The sequence below is a fragment of the Chiloscyllium punctatum genome, chromosome 36 (genome assembly GCF_047496795.1).
Source record: "Chiloscyllium punctatum isolate Juve2018m chromosome 36, sChiPun1.3, whole genome shotgun sequence".
In the NCBI taxonomy this organism is placed as follows: domain Eukaryota; kingdom Metazoa; phylum Chordata; class Chondrichthyes; order Orectolobiformes; family Hemiscylliidae; genus Chiloscyllium; species Chiloscyllium punctatum.
Window position 1 is genome coordinate 15,402,692 of NC_092774.1, and position 17,864 is coordinate 15,420,555.

A 17,864-nucleotide genomic window follows, 5' to 3' on the forward strand; every position below is an offset into this window, starting at 1 on the left:
CACCAGAGTCCCAGGTTCGAGTCCAGCCTCGGGGGACTGGCTGTGTGGAGTTTGCACATTGTCCCCATGTCTGCGTGGGTTTCCTCCCACAATCCAAAGATGTGCAGGTTTGGTGAATTGGCCATGCTAAACTGCCCGTAATGTTAGGTGAATTAGTTAGAGGGAGATGGGTCTGGGTGGGCTACTCTTCAGAGGGTCGGTGTGGACTGGTTGGGCCGAAGGGCCTGTTTCCATACTGTTGGGAATCTAATCTAATCCTTCTGGGCTGATCAGAGTCTACCGACCCGGCCGTATCAAAGAATAAACTATTGCTTGTGTGATTGACAAAGAGTCATTTCCAGGTGTGCTTATTGACCAATCCCAGAAATCCAAAGATCCGGACAGCAGTCCAGATCAGAACAACCAGACAGGAAATGGTTAATGTCCCCAGGATGTGGGGAGCAAAATAAGACACCAAGGCGTTAACACCAACACCAGGGAGAACCTGAACATACAGACGTGACAAACATTAGTGGCAAGCCAGAATCACAGATGTACAGCACAGAAACAGTCCCTTCAGTCCATGCTGACCAGATATCCTAAATCAATCTAGTCCCATTTGCCAGCACTTGACCCATGTCCCTCTAAATGTTTCCCAACATTTACACACACCACCCTCTGTACATAGGAGTTGCTCCTTAGGTTTCTTTTAAATCTCACCCTAAACCTATGAGCAATCCCAGATCAAAGATCATGTCTGTTTACCCTCGCCATGCCCCACATTATTTATACAAGGTTGTAGGGTCACCCCTGTGGGATATAGGTAAAGCAGTGTTACTTCTGCAACCATAATTGCTTCTGCAAAGTAAATGAACTAACACCAGGGTATAATTGTTTCAGCCACCAGTGGAGTTAACAAGAATGAAAGCTATGTGAAGGAAATATATAATTGCTTTTGTATTAGCTAAAACGTGCATACATGAAATGTGCCTGCAAACAATGTTACAGACAAACAGATAAAGGTGCTGTGAGGGGAGGGGGTGTAGATTAAACTAGATGTGCTCGTACAAACAGTTATAACCATCTATTTCCTGCTTCTGCAAAAACAAAAAACACACAATCAAGGAGGTTAGAAAGCTCAGTGTCGGCGAAAAATGGGAGGAAACGTTGCTTTCGCAAACAAGGAAGCAGCTGGCAGTGAAAGAGGATGTACGTTAACACTTTGTTCACACACAAGGCCGGATAAGGCAAGAAATAGACAAGAGTAATGGGCGCCACCGGGAAAGAATGGAGCTTGGAACATCAGGGCGGGGGGATGGGAATGAGGGAAAGAGGCTAAATGTGCAGGAACGAAGGTGGAGCAAGAACAGAGGATGCAAAACCAGCGTGAAGCTGCAATGAGGAATATTGCATGTGCTGTACTTGTACCTGTTGCAGTTACTGGTGGGAATCGGGTGCATTTTAAACATCAAAACAGAAAAGATATCCAGCCCTCCCCCTTCCCAATCTCTATCCTTCAGTCCCTCCTCGCCCGGGTAACTAAGACACATACCTGAGTTTGTGGAGTCTGCTCCCTCCCTGGATTCACTCCAGTTGCTCCAAGTGACCAATTTCCCCTCCTCCCATCTCTGTCTCCCTCCCAGGATGAAGAGTCGCCCAGAGGGAGGGAGATTCACTTTGAAACTGACAGGGCCACTTCCGCGTTGTGACGTCACAAAGGAACTAGGGGCGGGGCGAGGAAACGTGCCGGGACAGGAGGCGGGGCGAGTCCTTCAGCGGGCCGCCGCACCGCGCATGCGCGGCCCAAGCAGCAGACGGGCGGGACAACTCACTTTCCAAACCCCCTCCCTTCAGAGAATCCCCACAGTGTGGAAGCAGGCCACTCGGCCTCACCGACCCTCCCAAGGGTAACCCACCCACACCCATTCCCCTGTCCCCATTGCTCTACATTTAACCCTGAGTCATGCACCTTACCTGCACATTATGCCTAATTTAGCATGGCCCATTCAAACTAACCTGCACATCCCTGGGCACTATGGGGAATTTAGCATGGCCAATCCACCCCAACCTGCATATCCCTGGGCACTATGGGTAATTTAGCATGGCCAATCCACCCTAACCTGCACATCCCTGGGCACTATGGGGAATTTAGCATGGCCAATCCACCCTAACCTGCACATCCCTGGGCACGATGGGTAATTTAGCACAGCCAATCCACCCTAACCTGCACATCCTTGGGCACTATGGGGAATTTAGCATGGCCAATCCACCCTAACCTGCACATCCCTGGGCACGATGGGTAATTTAGCATGGCCAATCCACCCTAACCTGCACATCCCTGGGCACTATGGGTAATTTAGCACAGCCAATCCACCCTAACCTGCACATCCTTAGACACTATGGGTAATTTAGCATGGCCAATCCACCCTAACCTGCACATTCCTGGGCAGGATGGGGAATTTAGCACAGCCAATCCACCCTAACCTGCACATCCCTGGGCACTATGGGTAGTTTAGCACGGCCAATCCACCTTAACCTGCACATCCTTAGACACTATGGGTAATTCAGCATGGCCAATCCACTTTAGATTAGGTACTGGAAAAGTACAGCAGTTCAGGCAGCATCCGAGGAGCAGGAAAATCGACATTTTGGGCAAAAGCCCTTCATCAGCAATAGAGGCAGTGCGCCTGCAAGGTGGTGAGATAAATGAGAGGGGGGTGGGGAGAAAGTAATATAGAGTACAATAGGTGAATAGGGGTGGGGATGAAGGTGATAGGTCAGACAGGAGGGTGGAGTGGCCTGTTCAGATCAGAACTCTGTTTGGTTAAAGGTGGTCCAGAGTCTGTGTTGGATGAGCTGGTTACGGAGGCTGGCACTGAGGAAGCAAATGTGGCTGTGGTAGCGAGTCTGTTTCAGGACATGGTTGAAGAGCTTCAGGGCAGCGGAAATGACATGGGAGTTGCAGTGGGAGAGGGACTCCCTGAGATTCTTGTAGAGAGAGGAGGAAAACTTGTAGAGAGAGGAGGAAAGGCAGGCATCCTTGCAAGAGGATTCGCTGTAGGGTTAAAATCAACGAGGTAAAACCAAGGACTGCAGATGCTGGAGACCAGATTCTAGAATCACACAACTCCACGTTGTAGTCCAACAGGCTTCTTTGGAAGCAGTAACTTTTGGAGTGCTGCCTCATCATCAGGTGGTTGTGGAGGATAAGATCCTGAGACACAATTTAGAGCAAAACATTCCAGCGTCCTGCCACTGAAATGGTATATTCAACAAACCTGGATTGTTAAGTCTTCCACCTTTTCAAATAGGTTGCAGGTCTCATTACAATGTGAATCCCTGAACTTCTTTTTGTCACATTCTCGAGATAACAAGGTTTTATAGCAAAAGCTCACATCTCAAACTAGACAATGCATTAAAGGTGTGAGGTCAGAGTCTGCCTGTATCCCAAACTTGAGTTAGACTGGTTCTATTTCCAAAGTCAAATTTACACACTATTACATGTATTGACTGCCTACAGAGTTTTGCTTTAAAAATTGCACATAAACAGGACGGTCTGCACCTGAACATGAGGGGCACCAGTATCCTTGGGGGGAGGTTTGCTAGTGCTCTTGGGGGGGGGTTTAAACTAACTCTGCAGGGGCATGGGAACCCAGACTGTAGCTTTAGGGTGCAGGACCTGGAGTGTAGGGAGGTTAGGAATATGGCATCAATCTTAAAGGAGGGTGCCTGTAAACCGAAGAGTGGTTTGAAGTGTGTATACTTTAATGCCAGAAGTATACGAAATAAGGTAGGTGAACTTGCAGCGTGGGTTGGTACCTGGGACTTCGATGTTGTGGCTATTACGGAGACATGGCTAGATCAGGGACAGGATTGGCTGTTCCAGGTTTTAAATGTTTTAGTAGGGTCAGAGGTGGGGGTAAAAGAGGGGGGGTGTGGCTTTGCTTGTCAAAGATAGTATAACAGCGGTGGAAAGGAAGATGGATGAAGATTTGCCATCTGAAGTAGTTTGGGTTGAGGTTAGGAATAGGAGAGGTGAGGTCACCCTGTTAGGAGTCTTTTACAGGCCTCCTAATAGTCCTAGAATCATTGAGGAAAGGATTGCGAAGATGATTCAGGAGAAGAGTGACAGTAATAGGGTGGTTGTTATGGGGGCTTTAACTTTCCTGATATTGATTGGGAAAGCTATAGCTGAAGTACGTTAGATAGGTCAGTGTTTGTCCAGTGTGTGCAGGAGAGTTTCCTGACACAATATGTAGATAAGCCAACAAGAGGTGAGGCCATACTGGATTTGGTTCTGGGTAACGAACCAGGCCAGGTATTAGAACTAGAGGTAGGTGAGCACTTTGGGGACAGTGACCACAATTCGGTGATTTTTACTCTAGTGATGGAGAGGGATAAGTGTGTACTACAGGGCAAGAGTTATAGCTGGGGGCAGGGAAATTATGATGCGGTGAGGCATGACTTAGGATGTGTGGATTGGAAAAGTAGATTCCAAGGCAAGAGCGTAATTGATATGTGGAACTTGTTCAAGGAGCAACTATTGAGTGTCCTTGACAAGTACGTACCTATCAGGCAGGGAGGAAAGGGTCGTGTGAGGGAGCCGTGGTTTAATAAGGAATTGGAATCCCTTGTTAAATGGAAGAGGGCGGCCTTTGTAAAGATGAGGCGTGAAGGTTCAATAGGGGCGATTGAGAGTTATAAGGTAGCCCGGAAGGACCTGAAGAGAGAGCTAAGAGCAGCAAGGAGGGGACATGAAAGGTCCTTAGTTGGTAGGATTAGGGAAAACCCTAAGGCTTTCTATAGGTATGTTAGGAATAAAAGAATGACTAGGGTAGGAATAGGTCCAATCAAGGATAGTAATGGGAAGTTGCGTGTGGAGGCTGAAGAGATTGGGGAGGCACTGAATGAATACTTTTCGTCAGTATTCACTCAGGAACAGGACATTGTTGTCGATATGAATACTGAGGCACGAATAAGTAGAATGGATGGCTTTGAGATATGTAGAGAAGAGGTGTTGGAAATTCTGGCAAGGGTGAAAATAGATAAGTCCCCTGGGCCTGATGGCATTTATCCTAGGATTCTCTGGGAAGCAAGGGAGGAGATTGCAGAGCCATTGGCCTTGATTTTTGTGTCCTCTTTGTCTACAGGAGTAGTGCCGGAGGACTGGAGGCTAGCAAACGTGGTTCCCTTGTTCAAGAAGGGGAGTAGGGATAATCCTGGTAACTATAGGCCAGTGAGTCTCACTTCTGTTGTGGGCAAAGTCTTAGAGAGAATTGTAAGGGATAGGATTTATGCACATCTGGATAAGAATAATGTGATCAAGGATAGTCAGCATGGTTTTGTGAAGGGCAGGTCGTGCCTCGCAAACCTTATTGAATTCTTTGAGAAGGTGACTAAGGAGGTAGATGAGGGGAAAGCGGTAGATGTGGTATATATGGATTTTAGTAAGGCGTTTGATAAGGTCCCCCATGGTAGGCTACTGCAGAAAATACAGAGATATGGCATTGAGGGTGAGTTGGAGGTTTGGATTAGGAATTGGCTGGCTGGAAGAAGACAGAGGGTAGTAGTTGATGGCAAAGGTTCATCTTGGAGTGCCGTCACTTGCGGTGTTCCGCAACGATCTGTTTTGGGACCATTGCTGTTTGTCATTTTTACAAATGACCTGGAGGAAGGGTTAGAAGGTTGGGTGAGCAAGTTTGCGGATGATACGAAAGTCGGAGGAGTTGTAGACTGTGAGGAAGGATGTGGCAAGTTACAGCGGGATATAGAGAAGCTGCAGAGCTGGGCAGAAAGGTGGCAAATGGAGTTCAATGTAGCTAAGTGTGAGGTGATTCACTTTGGTAAGAGTAACAAAAAGATGGGGTACTGGGCTAATGGTCGGATACTTGGTAGTGTGGAAGAGCAGAGGGATCTTGGTGTCCATGTACACAGATCTCTGAAAGTTGCCACCCAGGTAAATAGTGCAGTGAAGAAGGCATATAGCGTACTGGCTTTTATTGGTAGAGGAATTGAGTTCCGGAGTCCTGAGGTCATGCTGCAGTTGTATAAGACTCTGATGCGGCCGCATCTGGAATATTGTGCGCAGTTTTGGTCGCCATACTATAGGACGGATGTGGAGGCACTGGAACGGGTGCAGAGGAAGTTTACCAGGATGTTGCCTGGTATGGTAGGAAGATCCTATGAGGAAAGGCTGAGGCACTTGGGGTTGTTTTCATTGGAGAAAAGAAGGTTTAGGGGTGACTTGATAGAGGTGTACAAGATGATTAGGGGTTAGAAAGGGTTGACAGTGAGAACCTTTTTCCACGTATGGAGTCAGCTATTACAAGGGGGCATAGCTTTAAATTAAGGGGGGGTAGATATAGGACTGATGTTAGGGGTAGGTTCTTCACTCAGCGAGTCGTAAGTTCATGGAATGCCCTGCCAGGAGCAGTGGTGGACTCTCCCTCTTTATGGGTATTTAAGCGGGCATTGGATAGGTATATGGAGGATAGTGGGTTAGTGTAGGTTAGGTGGGCTTTGATCGGCACAACATCGAGGGCCGAAGGGCCTGTACTGCGCTGTATTCTTCTATGTTCTATGTTCTATCTGCAAATATACATCCCCTCCCCCTCCCCCCCCACATGTGCGCACACATACACACACAAGTTTGTTGGGTGAATTCGTACTTGCAGAATTATGCCTTACTTTGCTCAAAAATTGCATGAATCCATGTAAGATTCTGTAAATCAGTTTAACCATTGTGGCACAGACAGTCTCACACAGGGGAGCTCACACCTTCAATACATTATCTGGACTGACGCGACACCAATTGGTAACATTCACTTGAGGATTTAACTATTTTAAAAGGTTTTGTGATTTACATTTGAAATAATTGAAACTATCGTGGTCATTCGAACAGATGAGAGACTTAACAAACAATCCGGGTCTTTTTCAATATATAATTTCAGTAACATCACACTATAAACTGTTGCTATAAATTCTGTATCTTACAATCTTATATTCCACAACCCCCTGATGAAGGAGCTGCACTCCGAAAGCTACTGCTTCCAATTAAACTTGTTGGACAGAATTTCTCAAGTAGGGCACCATAAGAGTCCTGGGAGACTGCTATTTCTTGTTTACTTCGTAATAAACAAACATTAAGCACGATCGCCTATTTATTTCTCATTTTGTTTCATTTTTCTTGTTTAATTCCCTGCGATGATGTGGGAGAATTATTAGATTTGGGTCAGCCATTTTGTCACATATTAAAGCCTGGAAACCATTTTGAATCTCAGCTTAGTGCCTGCTTGCTAAAGCTTGTGTTTCCCAGGCTCAGCGGAGACGGTTGGCCTTGCAGCTTTACTGCTTCCTGATAAACAAATTCTTTTCTGACATGGGGCTTTATTTCCACCCCCCACAGTTGGTGAGTCAGGCAGGAGATACCCTGGTCCTCTCAGGTCACCGGCCGATATCCTTTGAGAGATGAAATATAGAGGGTGGTTGCTGCTTTTGTTGTGTCCAAAATAAAGAGGAAAGCTGGCCAGGGACAAAAATGCTGTTAGAAATGTTGATACAATTCTCCCTACTCAGCCACAAGATACTAGTGAGAGAACTCAACAGGGTCCTAGCGTCTGGACGTAATGTTGCTGAGAGCACTTGTGCTTTACAAAGTTAGTAATAATGAATTTGCTTGCCCCAGGGTTTTGAGAGGTGAAACCCTATTTGATAAGCCCTGGACCCACACGGAGGTCCGTGCCATCCTTCAAGATGCCCCCGATCTGTTCGAGTGCCCAACATTACTTTTAATTGGTGAGTAGAAATCTGCAGTAAGTATAATCGCTCGCTTCAGGATGTCCTGACTTGAATGAATTCGACATACAGGACACATTGGGGCAACTATTAAAGACTCCGTTGTACTTCCCCCGGGTTGTGGACTCATGCAGAGACACAAACAACTTGTGTTGAAAACAGTGTTCGATTTGCAAATGGAACAGCTGAGAGGGATTTAGAGTTTGCACACTTGGCAAAGCAGCAAAGTGTCACAGCCAGGATTTAGGAGGCTCAACTCCCTAACTTGGGCTCATTTGCAAGGAAGGGGCAGTGTAGAGTCAACCAGACTGCTGTGGGTCTGGAGTCAGGTGTAGGCCAGACCGGGTAAAGGATGCAGCTGGAACGACTGAGTGAATCCTTTCCCACAATGGCGGTTCCCTTCCCTAACAAGGAAGAGAGTGAATCAGATGGGGGCTTTCTCCCCCGCACCACCCCCTCCCTGAAACGGTCTCATCGTTAGATTCCGAACTCCACATTTCTGACCGAATACCGATTCTGCCATCTGTCTTGGCGGGATTCAAACCCGGGACTCCCCGGAACCGGGTTGATAGTCCAATCGATCCCCCTGCAATGGCACGTGAACTCGCTGATGGGTCAGCAGGTGGGAGGTGCGGGTGAAGCCCTTCCCGCACTGAGAGCAGGTGAACGGCCTCTCCCCGGTGTGGATCCGCTGGTGGGCCAGCAGGTTCGAGGAATCGCTAAAGGCCTTCCCACACTCGGGGCAGCTGAAGGGCCTCTCCCCCGTGTGGACACGCTGGTGGGTCAGCAGGGTGGAGGAACTGCTGAAGGCCTTCCGGCACTGAGAGCAGGTAAAGGGCCTCTCCCCCGTGTGGATCCGCTGGTGCCTCATCAGGGAGGAGACTTCGGTAAAGGCCTTCCCACACTCGGGGCAGCTGAAGGGCCTCTCCCCCGTGTGGGCCCGCTGGTGCCTCATCAGGGAGGAGATGTCAGTATAGGCCTTCCCACACTCGGGGCAGCTGAAGGGCCTCTCCCCGGTGTGGACACGCTGGTGTCTCCGCAGGGCGCAGCCGTGGGTAAAGGCCTTCCCACACTCGGGGCAGCTGAAGGGCCTCTCCCCCGTGTGGATACGCTGGTGCTTCTGCAGGGTGGAGACGTCTGTGAAGGCCTTCCCACATTCAGGGCAGCTGAAGGGCTTCTCTCCCGTGTGGATGCGCCGGTGGCTCCGCAGGGCAGAGGAATAACTGAAGGCCTTCCCACACTCGGGGCAGCTGAAGGGCCTCTCCCCCGTGTGGATCTGCTGGTACCTCATCAGGGAGGAGATGTCGGTAAAGGCCTTCCCGCACTCGGGGCAGCTGAAGGGCCTCTCCCCAGTGTGGGCACGCCGGTGCCTCATCAGGGAGGAGATGTCGGTATACGCCTTCCCGCACTTGGGGCAGCTAAAGGGCCTCTCCCCCGTGTGGACACGCTGGTGCCTCATCAGGGAGGAGGAATATCTGAAGGCCTTCCCACAATCTGGACAGCTGAAGGGCCTCTCCCCCGTGTGGTCCTGCTGGTGGGCCAACAGGTGAGAGGAATGTCTGAAGGCCTTCCCGCAGTCGGTGCAGGGGAATGGCTTCTCCCCGGTGTGACTGCGCTGATGAGTCTCCAGGGCAGACGGGACACGGAAGCCTTTCCCACAGTCACCACACTTCCACGGTTTCTCCACGGGGCGGGATTCCTCAGGTTTCTCCATAGCCACAGCTTCAGCTGCACACAAACACGTGTAGAGCCCCTCCCTGCCGTGAAGTCCCCTTCCCAGGCCGTATAACTGTTTCAGGCTCCACACACAGTGCGCTGTAACAGAGGGGTCTCTCGTCCAGTCCCACTGATGCTGAAAACGTCCTCAAACAGGAACCAAAAAGTGTAGATCCCTCTCACAGAAATCACAGTCAAAAATAGTTGCGGTCCCAATGGATTCAGAGACTGTCAGACATTGACATCAAAGTGAGGACTGCAGACACTGGAGAGTCAATCAAAAAGCACAGCAGGTCAGGCAGCATTTGGAGAGCAGGAGAGTCAATGTTTCGGGTGTAAGCCCTTCATTCGTTGATTTTGAAACTTCAGTCTTCAGATTTTCAAATACTCTGCAAAAAGGGATTACAAAAGGGATGATCAGTGCAGGGTAGAAATTCTGAACAATCAATTCTACTTTCTGTGGAATATCCTTTCCTTTTGTTATTCCACAAAATTGAAAGCACCATCCCACTCTCCCTTCCCCTCTGTTCTCACTCCGCTCTAACTAATTCCCCTGAAGATTCAGGATCTTACAGGGGCAGAAAAAGCAAAAACATCAAGACTGACATCTCTCTGAATTTTGGATACCTCCACCTGAAAGTTAATATCTTTCACAACACTGGGATCCTGCTGAGAGTGAGCAGGTCTGATTTTGGGAAGCATAAAAAAAGTGTCAATTCAGGGTGAACCTGCAATGCAGCTTCTTGAGGAAGGACCAGACACAAAATAGTTAACGTCCCTGGGAAGGTGGGAGCAAAATGAGACATCAAGGCATTAACACCAACACACTTCAGTCCAACTCTTTTGCTTCCAGTCAGGAGAAAGTGAGGACTGCAGATGCGAGAGATCAGAGCTGAAAATATTTTGCTGGAAAAGCACAACAGGTCAGGCAGAATACAAGGAGCAGGAGAATCGACGCTTCAGGCATGAGCCCTTCTTCAGGGCTCACGCCCGGTTCGTCAATTCTCCTGATCCTTGGATGCTGCTTGACCTGCTGCGCTTTTCCAACAACACATTTTCAGCTGCTTCCAGTCAGGGCAAAACATGCTCTGAAAGTCCAGCCTTCACAACCACACTTCTGCTTTCACTGAAGACAATTAGAGTCACACAGCACGGAAACAGAACCTTTGGCCCAACCTGCCCAGATATCCTAAATTAATCTAGTCAAATTTGCCATCACTTGCCCCCTATATGGGCCGGGTGCTGACAGCTGGGACTAAATTGGGTTGGCTCTCTTGTCAGCAAGGACGGAGTTGGACCGAAGGGTCTGTTTCTGTGCTGTACATCTCTATGACTCCAGTCACATTTGCCATCACTTGGCCCTGACCCACCTGAACCCTTTATATTCAGATGCCCATCCAGAAGCCTTTTAACTTGTCATCGTACCAGCACCCACCACTTCCTCTGGCAGCTCACTCCATCGCTCAAGCGACTCCACGTTGAAAGCGTCTGGTCTGGTGCACCAGATGACACCAGGATAATCTCAGATCGTTCCAGATCGCATCGATACTCAGTCAGTGACTTTCCCGATCAGGATGTTGTACGTGATCAAACAGGTCAGTGAATAGGCGATCCCCCACCTCTTAGTTCAAGTATCTCTACGAGAACTCCCTTGCTGGAGGGTCCCTTGAAGACACTTCAACTGGACTTCATTGAGTTGGAGAAATGAGTTGAGTTGCTATAAATATGTTTTGCTTATTGCTGATGTCTTTTCGAAGTGGATTGAAGCCTACCCTCCTCCTAACGCTACTGCTGAGACTGTGATAAAGATTTTGTTTAAGGAAAGCCCCCCCCTTCAGTATACCTGCATGCATTAGCTCAGACAATGGACCACACTTTGCATGTAATATTAACGGAGAACTCTGTTCCCAGCTTTGTATTTGTCGGCAACTGCACGGTGCTTATCATCCTCAGGTGACCAGCCTTGTTGAATGTTTTAACCAGACTCAAGACTAACCTTGTCAAATTAATGGCCGAATCTGGCCTCTCCTGGTTATGTTAATCCCTGTGGCCTAATTCCAGATGTGATCCATGTCTGCGGGCAAGACACGACTGTCTCCAGCTGAAAGTGTCTCTGGTCACCCCCTCCGTACCCCTTGGAACGGTTCGGCTCCCTTCTCAGTCCACGTCCACCACGTGACCGAAGCAATGATTGGTTATGTTCTTGCTCTAACCAATGTTATGCGTGTCTTTCACTCCCAGGAGCGTGCGGCCTACAGCGATGTTCCCTCCCTTTCAGCCTCGTCACGGGTAGAGCCTGGTTCGTTGGTGCTCGTCAAGAACTGGACTGGCAAAAGTCTCCAACCTCGTTGGGATGGCCCCTTCCAGGTTCTACTTCCCACCCCTACGGCGGTCACAGTCGCTGGGCGCTCAGCTTGGGTCCAACTACACCATTGTAAATTGATTGACCGCACCAATCAAAAGGGGGAAAGACGAGGAGAGAATGCTGGAATCCCAACAATAGGAGTGGACCCTGTCCATTTGGGTTTTTGAATCTTGCTGTTGTTCTAATGTTAATCTTATTACAGATACTTGAACTAAGAGGAGGGACATGTGGGGGATCACTTATCTCCTCACCTCTCTGATCACGTACAACATCCTGATGGGGAAAGCCACTAAGTATGGATGGGACCGGGAATGATCAGAGATTATCCACCACCCACACTGAGGAGATGTCGTCCAGTGCACCGGACCAGACCCCTTTGACGTGTGGAACGTGATGAAGATTGATTATTGGAATGGACTCTTCCATCAGAAAGACCAGATGGTCCATCTGGACAGTAGAAATCAGGGGGAGTTACCATGGCGTTACCGAACCTGTCTTTTTGATCTTACCTGCAGACGCAAGCCTAGTGAGGATAAAAATGATCAACCCCGTCATTATGGTAAATATTTTAAGGACGCCCAGGAACACCATCCCTTTTTGTAGGACGGGCCGACTCGAGAAAAGGGAAGCCTGATAGGGGAAACTCCTGAATCCACAAGGAACTTATTTATACAGGCCCACAGAACGCTCTACACCCCAGAGGCGGTAGTATGTTACTCCTCTCTATCGGGAGATGACTGACTTGCCCCGTCCCCAGTCCCCGATTCCAATCTATTCGTCAGACTCCCTCCTGCCGACCCTCCGCGGTAATTAACTCCCATCCCTGAGCTGACAGGGTCTGCTCCCGCCCTGGATTCCCTCCCATTGCTCCAAGTGAACAGATTTTCCCGCCCCACCATTTGCCCAGACGGAGGGATTTTCATTCATTCAGTGTCACTTCCGCGTTGTGACGCCACAATAGGAGCGGGTGGGCGGGGCCAAGCCGGGCGCACGCATTGCGCCTGCGCTGTCCTGCCCTGCCCCTTTTGCAACCATCCCTTCGCTTCAGAGAATCCCCACAGTGTGGGAGCAGGCCACTCGGCCCAACGAGTCCACACCTAACCCTCTGAAGGGGAACCCACCCATACTGCTCTCCATTACCCTGACAAATACACCTAACCTGCACATCCCTGGGTACTATGGGTAATTTCGCAAGGCCAATCCCAATCAAGGCCAGTGAGCAATGTAGTGATGTGGGAAATGAACATCACAGAATGATGGAGACAAGGAGAGGAAATGTACCAGCAATTAAATCTGGATTGCAAAGATCTAAACCGAAAACAGGGTGTCTGCATGTGTGCTGCACTGTTACAAAAGTGAATGAATTGACTGCACACAGTGAAGAGAATAATTATGGTCTGAGACTCCTTACAGAGACGTGGCTTCAGGACGACAAGGATTAGTCCTTGAACGTCGAGGGGGGTAGTCAAACGGGAAGCTAGGTGAAGGTAGAGGGTTGGCATTGCAAATCAAAACACTGATCACAGTAATCCGGTGTCAGGTCGGATTTCAGGTCCTGGCTTCTCTGTCCTCTGTTGATCTCCCTGTTCTCAAAGAGCAAGATGTTCAGCTCTGCTGAAGTTTTGATTCCCCAACACCCCACCCCTCAACCCCTTTACTCCTTCCAGAACAATACAACATTCAGTCAATCGAAACCCAATCCACTACCTCCCAGCCTGACAACCGACCAGTCACAGAGTGTAGTCGTACCAGGGAATCAAACAAGAAAAGTGAAACAAAAAAAAAGAAATAAATACGTGCTCATGCTTAATGTTTGTCAATAGGAAGTAAACCAGAAATAGGGGTCTCCCAGGATTCCGATAGTGCCCTACTTGAGGAATTCTCTTTCCCTTACATGTAACTGTTCGTACGTAGCTATGATTTACAACAATATTTACACCAACAGAAATAAAGCATCTGTTACCAAATAGACAGAGATACACAGCACGGAAATAAACTTTTTTGCTGTAAGTATACACAAGTCCTTGGGGGTGAATTTGCATTTGCAGAATTATATTTTCAGATAAATTCTATTTTGCTCAAAAATGCACAATCTGCAAGCTGTCAGAACATATTGTATTTTATAAATTCCTACTTTAGAAACAGAACTAGTCAGATTCAAGGTGGGGATAAAGACAGACTCTGACTTTTAACGCATTGTCTGAGCTGAGATTGGATTAGATTCCCTAGAGTACGGAAACAGGCCCTTTGGCCCAACAGGTCCACACTAACCTTCCAAAGAGTAACCCACCAGGCCCCATTCCCCATATTTACCCCCTGACCAATGCATGTAACACACCGCGCAATTTAAGCATGGCCAATTCACCTCACCTGCATATTTTTGGATTGTGGGAGGAAACCGGAGCACCTGGAGAAATCTCATGCAGACACGGGGAGAATGTGCAAACTCCACACAGACTGTGGCCAGTGGCTGGAATTGAACCTGGGTCCCAAGCGCTGTGAGGCAGAATTAAGAACCACTGAGCCACCGTGCCGCCCAGATGTTGTTACCTTTTGTTATAAAACCTTATGTTATCGAGATTTACATATGAATGGTAGTTGCAACCCACTGTAAAAGATGAGAGGGGTAACAATCCAGATTTGTTCAATATATCATTTCAGTAGCAGGACATTGTCATGTTTTTCCATAAATTCTGTGCGTTCTGATCTTATACTCCGCAACCACCTGATGATAGAGCAGTGCTCCGAAAGCTAGTACTTCCAAATAAACCTGTCGGGCTATAACCTGGTGTTATGTGATGTTTAACTTTGTCCAGGTTCGGGTGGATTGACCATGCTAAATTACCCAGTGTTCAGTGTTGTGCGGATTCGGTTGGATTGGCTGTGCTAAATTACCCATAGTGCCCAGTAATGTACAGATTAGGTGGGTTAGCCATGGGAAATAGTTTCATAGTAATAAAAGCAGGAGTCAGCCATTTGGCCCATCCAGCCTGCCCCGTTCTTCATTGTGATCATGGCCGATCTATCCATCATCTCAGCTCCTCCTAGCAACATTGCCCCAACTACCCTTAATTCCCCAACCATGCAAAAGCCCATTTTGAATATACTTAATGAAGACAATTCCATAGATTCACTATAGTCCAGGAAGAGCAGTAGTCCTCACTTTCTCCTCCTCATCTCTGTCCTAAATCTACTCCCCCTAGTCTTGAGGTCTGGTCTTACCCACCAGCAGAAATGACTGGATAGGGTCCGGCTTCATCCCCACAGTGTAATGAATTCCCACTTTCCACCAAAATCTGGGATGTACTCACTCACTTAGTCGATGTCTCACAAATGCAAGATTTCATTGTAACTTCTTCTGCTCCCAGTAAAGACAAAACACCTTTGAAAGCTGCTCTGAAAGTCCAGTCTTCACAACCACACTTCTGCTTTCGCCAAAGACGATTAGTGTCGTACAGCACAGAAACAGACCCTTTGGTCCAATTCATCTGATCAGATATCCTAAACTAATTTAGTCTCATTTGTCTGCATGTGCCCCATATCCCTCTGAACCCTTCCTATTCATATCCCCATCCGGATGCTTTTTAAATGTTGTAATTGTACCAACCACCACCACTCCCTCTGGCAGCTCGTTCCATACATGCACCACTCTCTGCGTGAAGTTGCCCCTCAGGTCCCTTCGAAATCATTCCCCTCTCACCTCAAACATATGCCCTCGAGCTTTGGACTCCCTTACCCTGGGGAAAAGACCTTGGGTATTCACCATATCCATGCCTCTTCCAAACGTTTATCAGGTCACCCCTCAGACTCTGATGCTTCAGGTGAGGATCTAAAATTTGAATTTAGGGTATTGTCAGACTCAACAAGTATATGTAGGTTTTTACAAACCACAAAATGGCTTTTCAATTTAAAATAATACAACAAAATGGCTGAGAATAATGATTGAACTCTGTGAACTTGTCCTGCTGTTTTGCAGAATTAAGCTAAAATCCAAAGATAAGAGGACAATGGAGTTTGTTTAAAATGAACACTGACACATTAATTGACCATTTGAACTAACCTTGAGCTGCTACCATGGCATGATGATTTATGTAATTAAGACCCCTTCCCCAGGAAATATCATTGGATTAACCTGCTCTAAATCATGTCACCTTATTACATTTGATTGGTCTTTTCTTGTAATTAAGGCTGTACTGTCTCTTAAAAAACCTAAATAAATAACATGTCATTTTCAAATGTAATTGCACAACTTCGCCATGGAACACAGAAGCTTTAATCACTGAGTTGCTGGACAGAATTGGGTCAAGATGCCTTATTAAACTGATAACCTTGCTTTGTACAGACTGCATTTCATTGATTCTTTAGCCCAATCGCGAACCAAAAGGCCCCTTAAGAGGGGTCTAGATCTTCACTCTGGATAGTTTGACCTGGCCAATTAACCCTAACCTGCACATTCCTGGGAACTATAGGTAATTTAGCATGGCCAATCCATTCTAAGTTGCACATCCCTGGACACTATGTGTAATTTAGCACAGCCAATTCACACAAACCTGCACCTCCCTGGGCACTGTGAGTACTTTAGCATGATCAATCCAACCTAACCTGGACAAAGTTTAAAAAAAAATCACACACACCCAGGTTATTGTCCAACAGGTTTATTTGGAAGGACCAGCATTTGGAGTGCTGCTCCTTCATCAGGTGGTTGTGGAGAATAAGATCATAAGGTACAGAATTTATAGAAAAACATTCTGGTGTCCTGCCACTGAAATGATATATTGAACAAACCTGGATTGTTAAGCCTTTCATATTTCAGAATGGGTTGCAGGTATCATTAATATGGAAATCCCAGAACTTCCTGAAAGACACTTTCTTGAGATAACAAGGTTTTATAACAATAAGGGGTCATATCAGCTTAGACAATGCATTAAAGGTGTGAGGTCAGAGTCTGTCTGTATCCCAATCTTGAATCAGACTGGTTCTATTTCCAAAGTGGAATTTACAAAATATTACTGGATTGACTGCCTGTGTGAACTGCCGAGTCTCATCCACCAGCTGAAATAACTGGATAGTGCAATGAATTCCCATTTTCCACCAAAATCACAGATGTACTCCCTTTACTCAGTTGCTCGCTCACAAATGCAAGATTTCATTGTATTCTTCTGCTCCCAGTAAGGGCAAAACATCTTCGAAAGCTGCTCTGAAACTCTAGTCTTCACAACCACACTTCTGCTTTCACCAAAGACGATTAAGAGTCATACAGCATGGAAACAGACCCTTTGGTCCAACTTGTGCGTGATGACCAGATATCCAAAATTAATCTAATCCCGTTTGCCAGCATGTGACCCACACGGCTCCAAACCATCCCGATTCACGTACCCAGCCAGATGCATTTTAAATATAATCGTACCAGCCTCCACCAATTCCTCTGGCAGCTCGTTCCACGCATGTACAACTGTCTATGTGAAAAAGTTGTCCTTCATGTCTCTTTTAAATCATTCCCCTCTCACCTCAAACATATGTCCTCTAGCTTTGGACTCCCCAACCCTGGGGAAATTCCTGATGAAGGGCTTTTGCCCAAAACGTCGATTTTCCTGCCCCTCGGATGCTGCCTGACCTACTGTGCTTTTCCAGCACCACTCTGATCGAAATTCTGGTTTCCAGCATCTGCAGTCCTCCCTTTTGCCTAGGTTGAACCCTCTACCTGTCTACATATGTGCCCACTTCACCAACCAGCACACCCTTTATCTGCATCACCCCCTACACCCATCCCCAATCCTGAAGAAGGGTTACACCCGAAACGTTGACTTCTCCACCTCCTGATACTGCCTGACTTGTTGTGTTCTTCCAGCCTCCTACCTGTGTATCTTGCCAATTGAGACACAGACCTGGAGCAACGTTTCCAGATTCTGTCCCCATCCCGACACACTCCCTTTCCTTTTAGTTGCTGCAAGGCAACAACTGAATCCCGGAATGAAAAAAATAAATGGAAAAGGTGACAAGAGACGAGAGT

The 17,864-nt window shown here is 47.5% G+C and overlaps 1 protein-coding gene across 5 annotated transcripts in view; it reads right to left on the minus strand.

The window, feature by feature from the left end:
• The window catches only part of LOC140460747 (uncharacterized), a 175,083-nt gene that overhangs the window by 157,113 nt on the left and 106 nt on the right, over nt 1–17,864 (minus strand). Inside the window, exons 1-3 of one of the 5 annotated variants that reach the window (XM_072555394.1) lie at nt 17,711–17,855; nt 15,591–15,683; nt 6,628–9,878 (exon numbers count right to left, since the gene is read on the minus strand). In XM_072555394.1, coding sequence (XP_072411495.1) covers nt 8,312–9,487 — 1,176 coding nt within the window. In that variant the 5' untranslated portion in view covers nt 9,488–9,878; nt 15,591–15,683; nt 17,711–17,855 and the 3' untranslated portion in view covers nt 6,628–8,311. Of the gene's footprint in view, nt 9,879–11,485; nt 11,510–15,554; nt 15,684–17,710; nt 17,856–17,864 lie in introns of those variants that run through there. The other 4 variants (XM_072555393.1, XM_072555395.1, XM_072555397.1 and 1 more) reach the window with 4 other exon arrangements.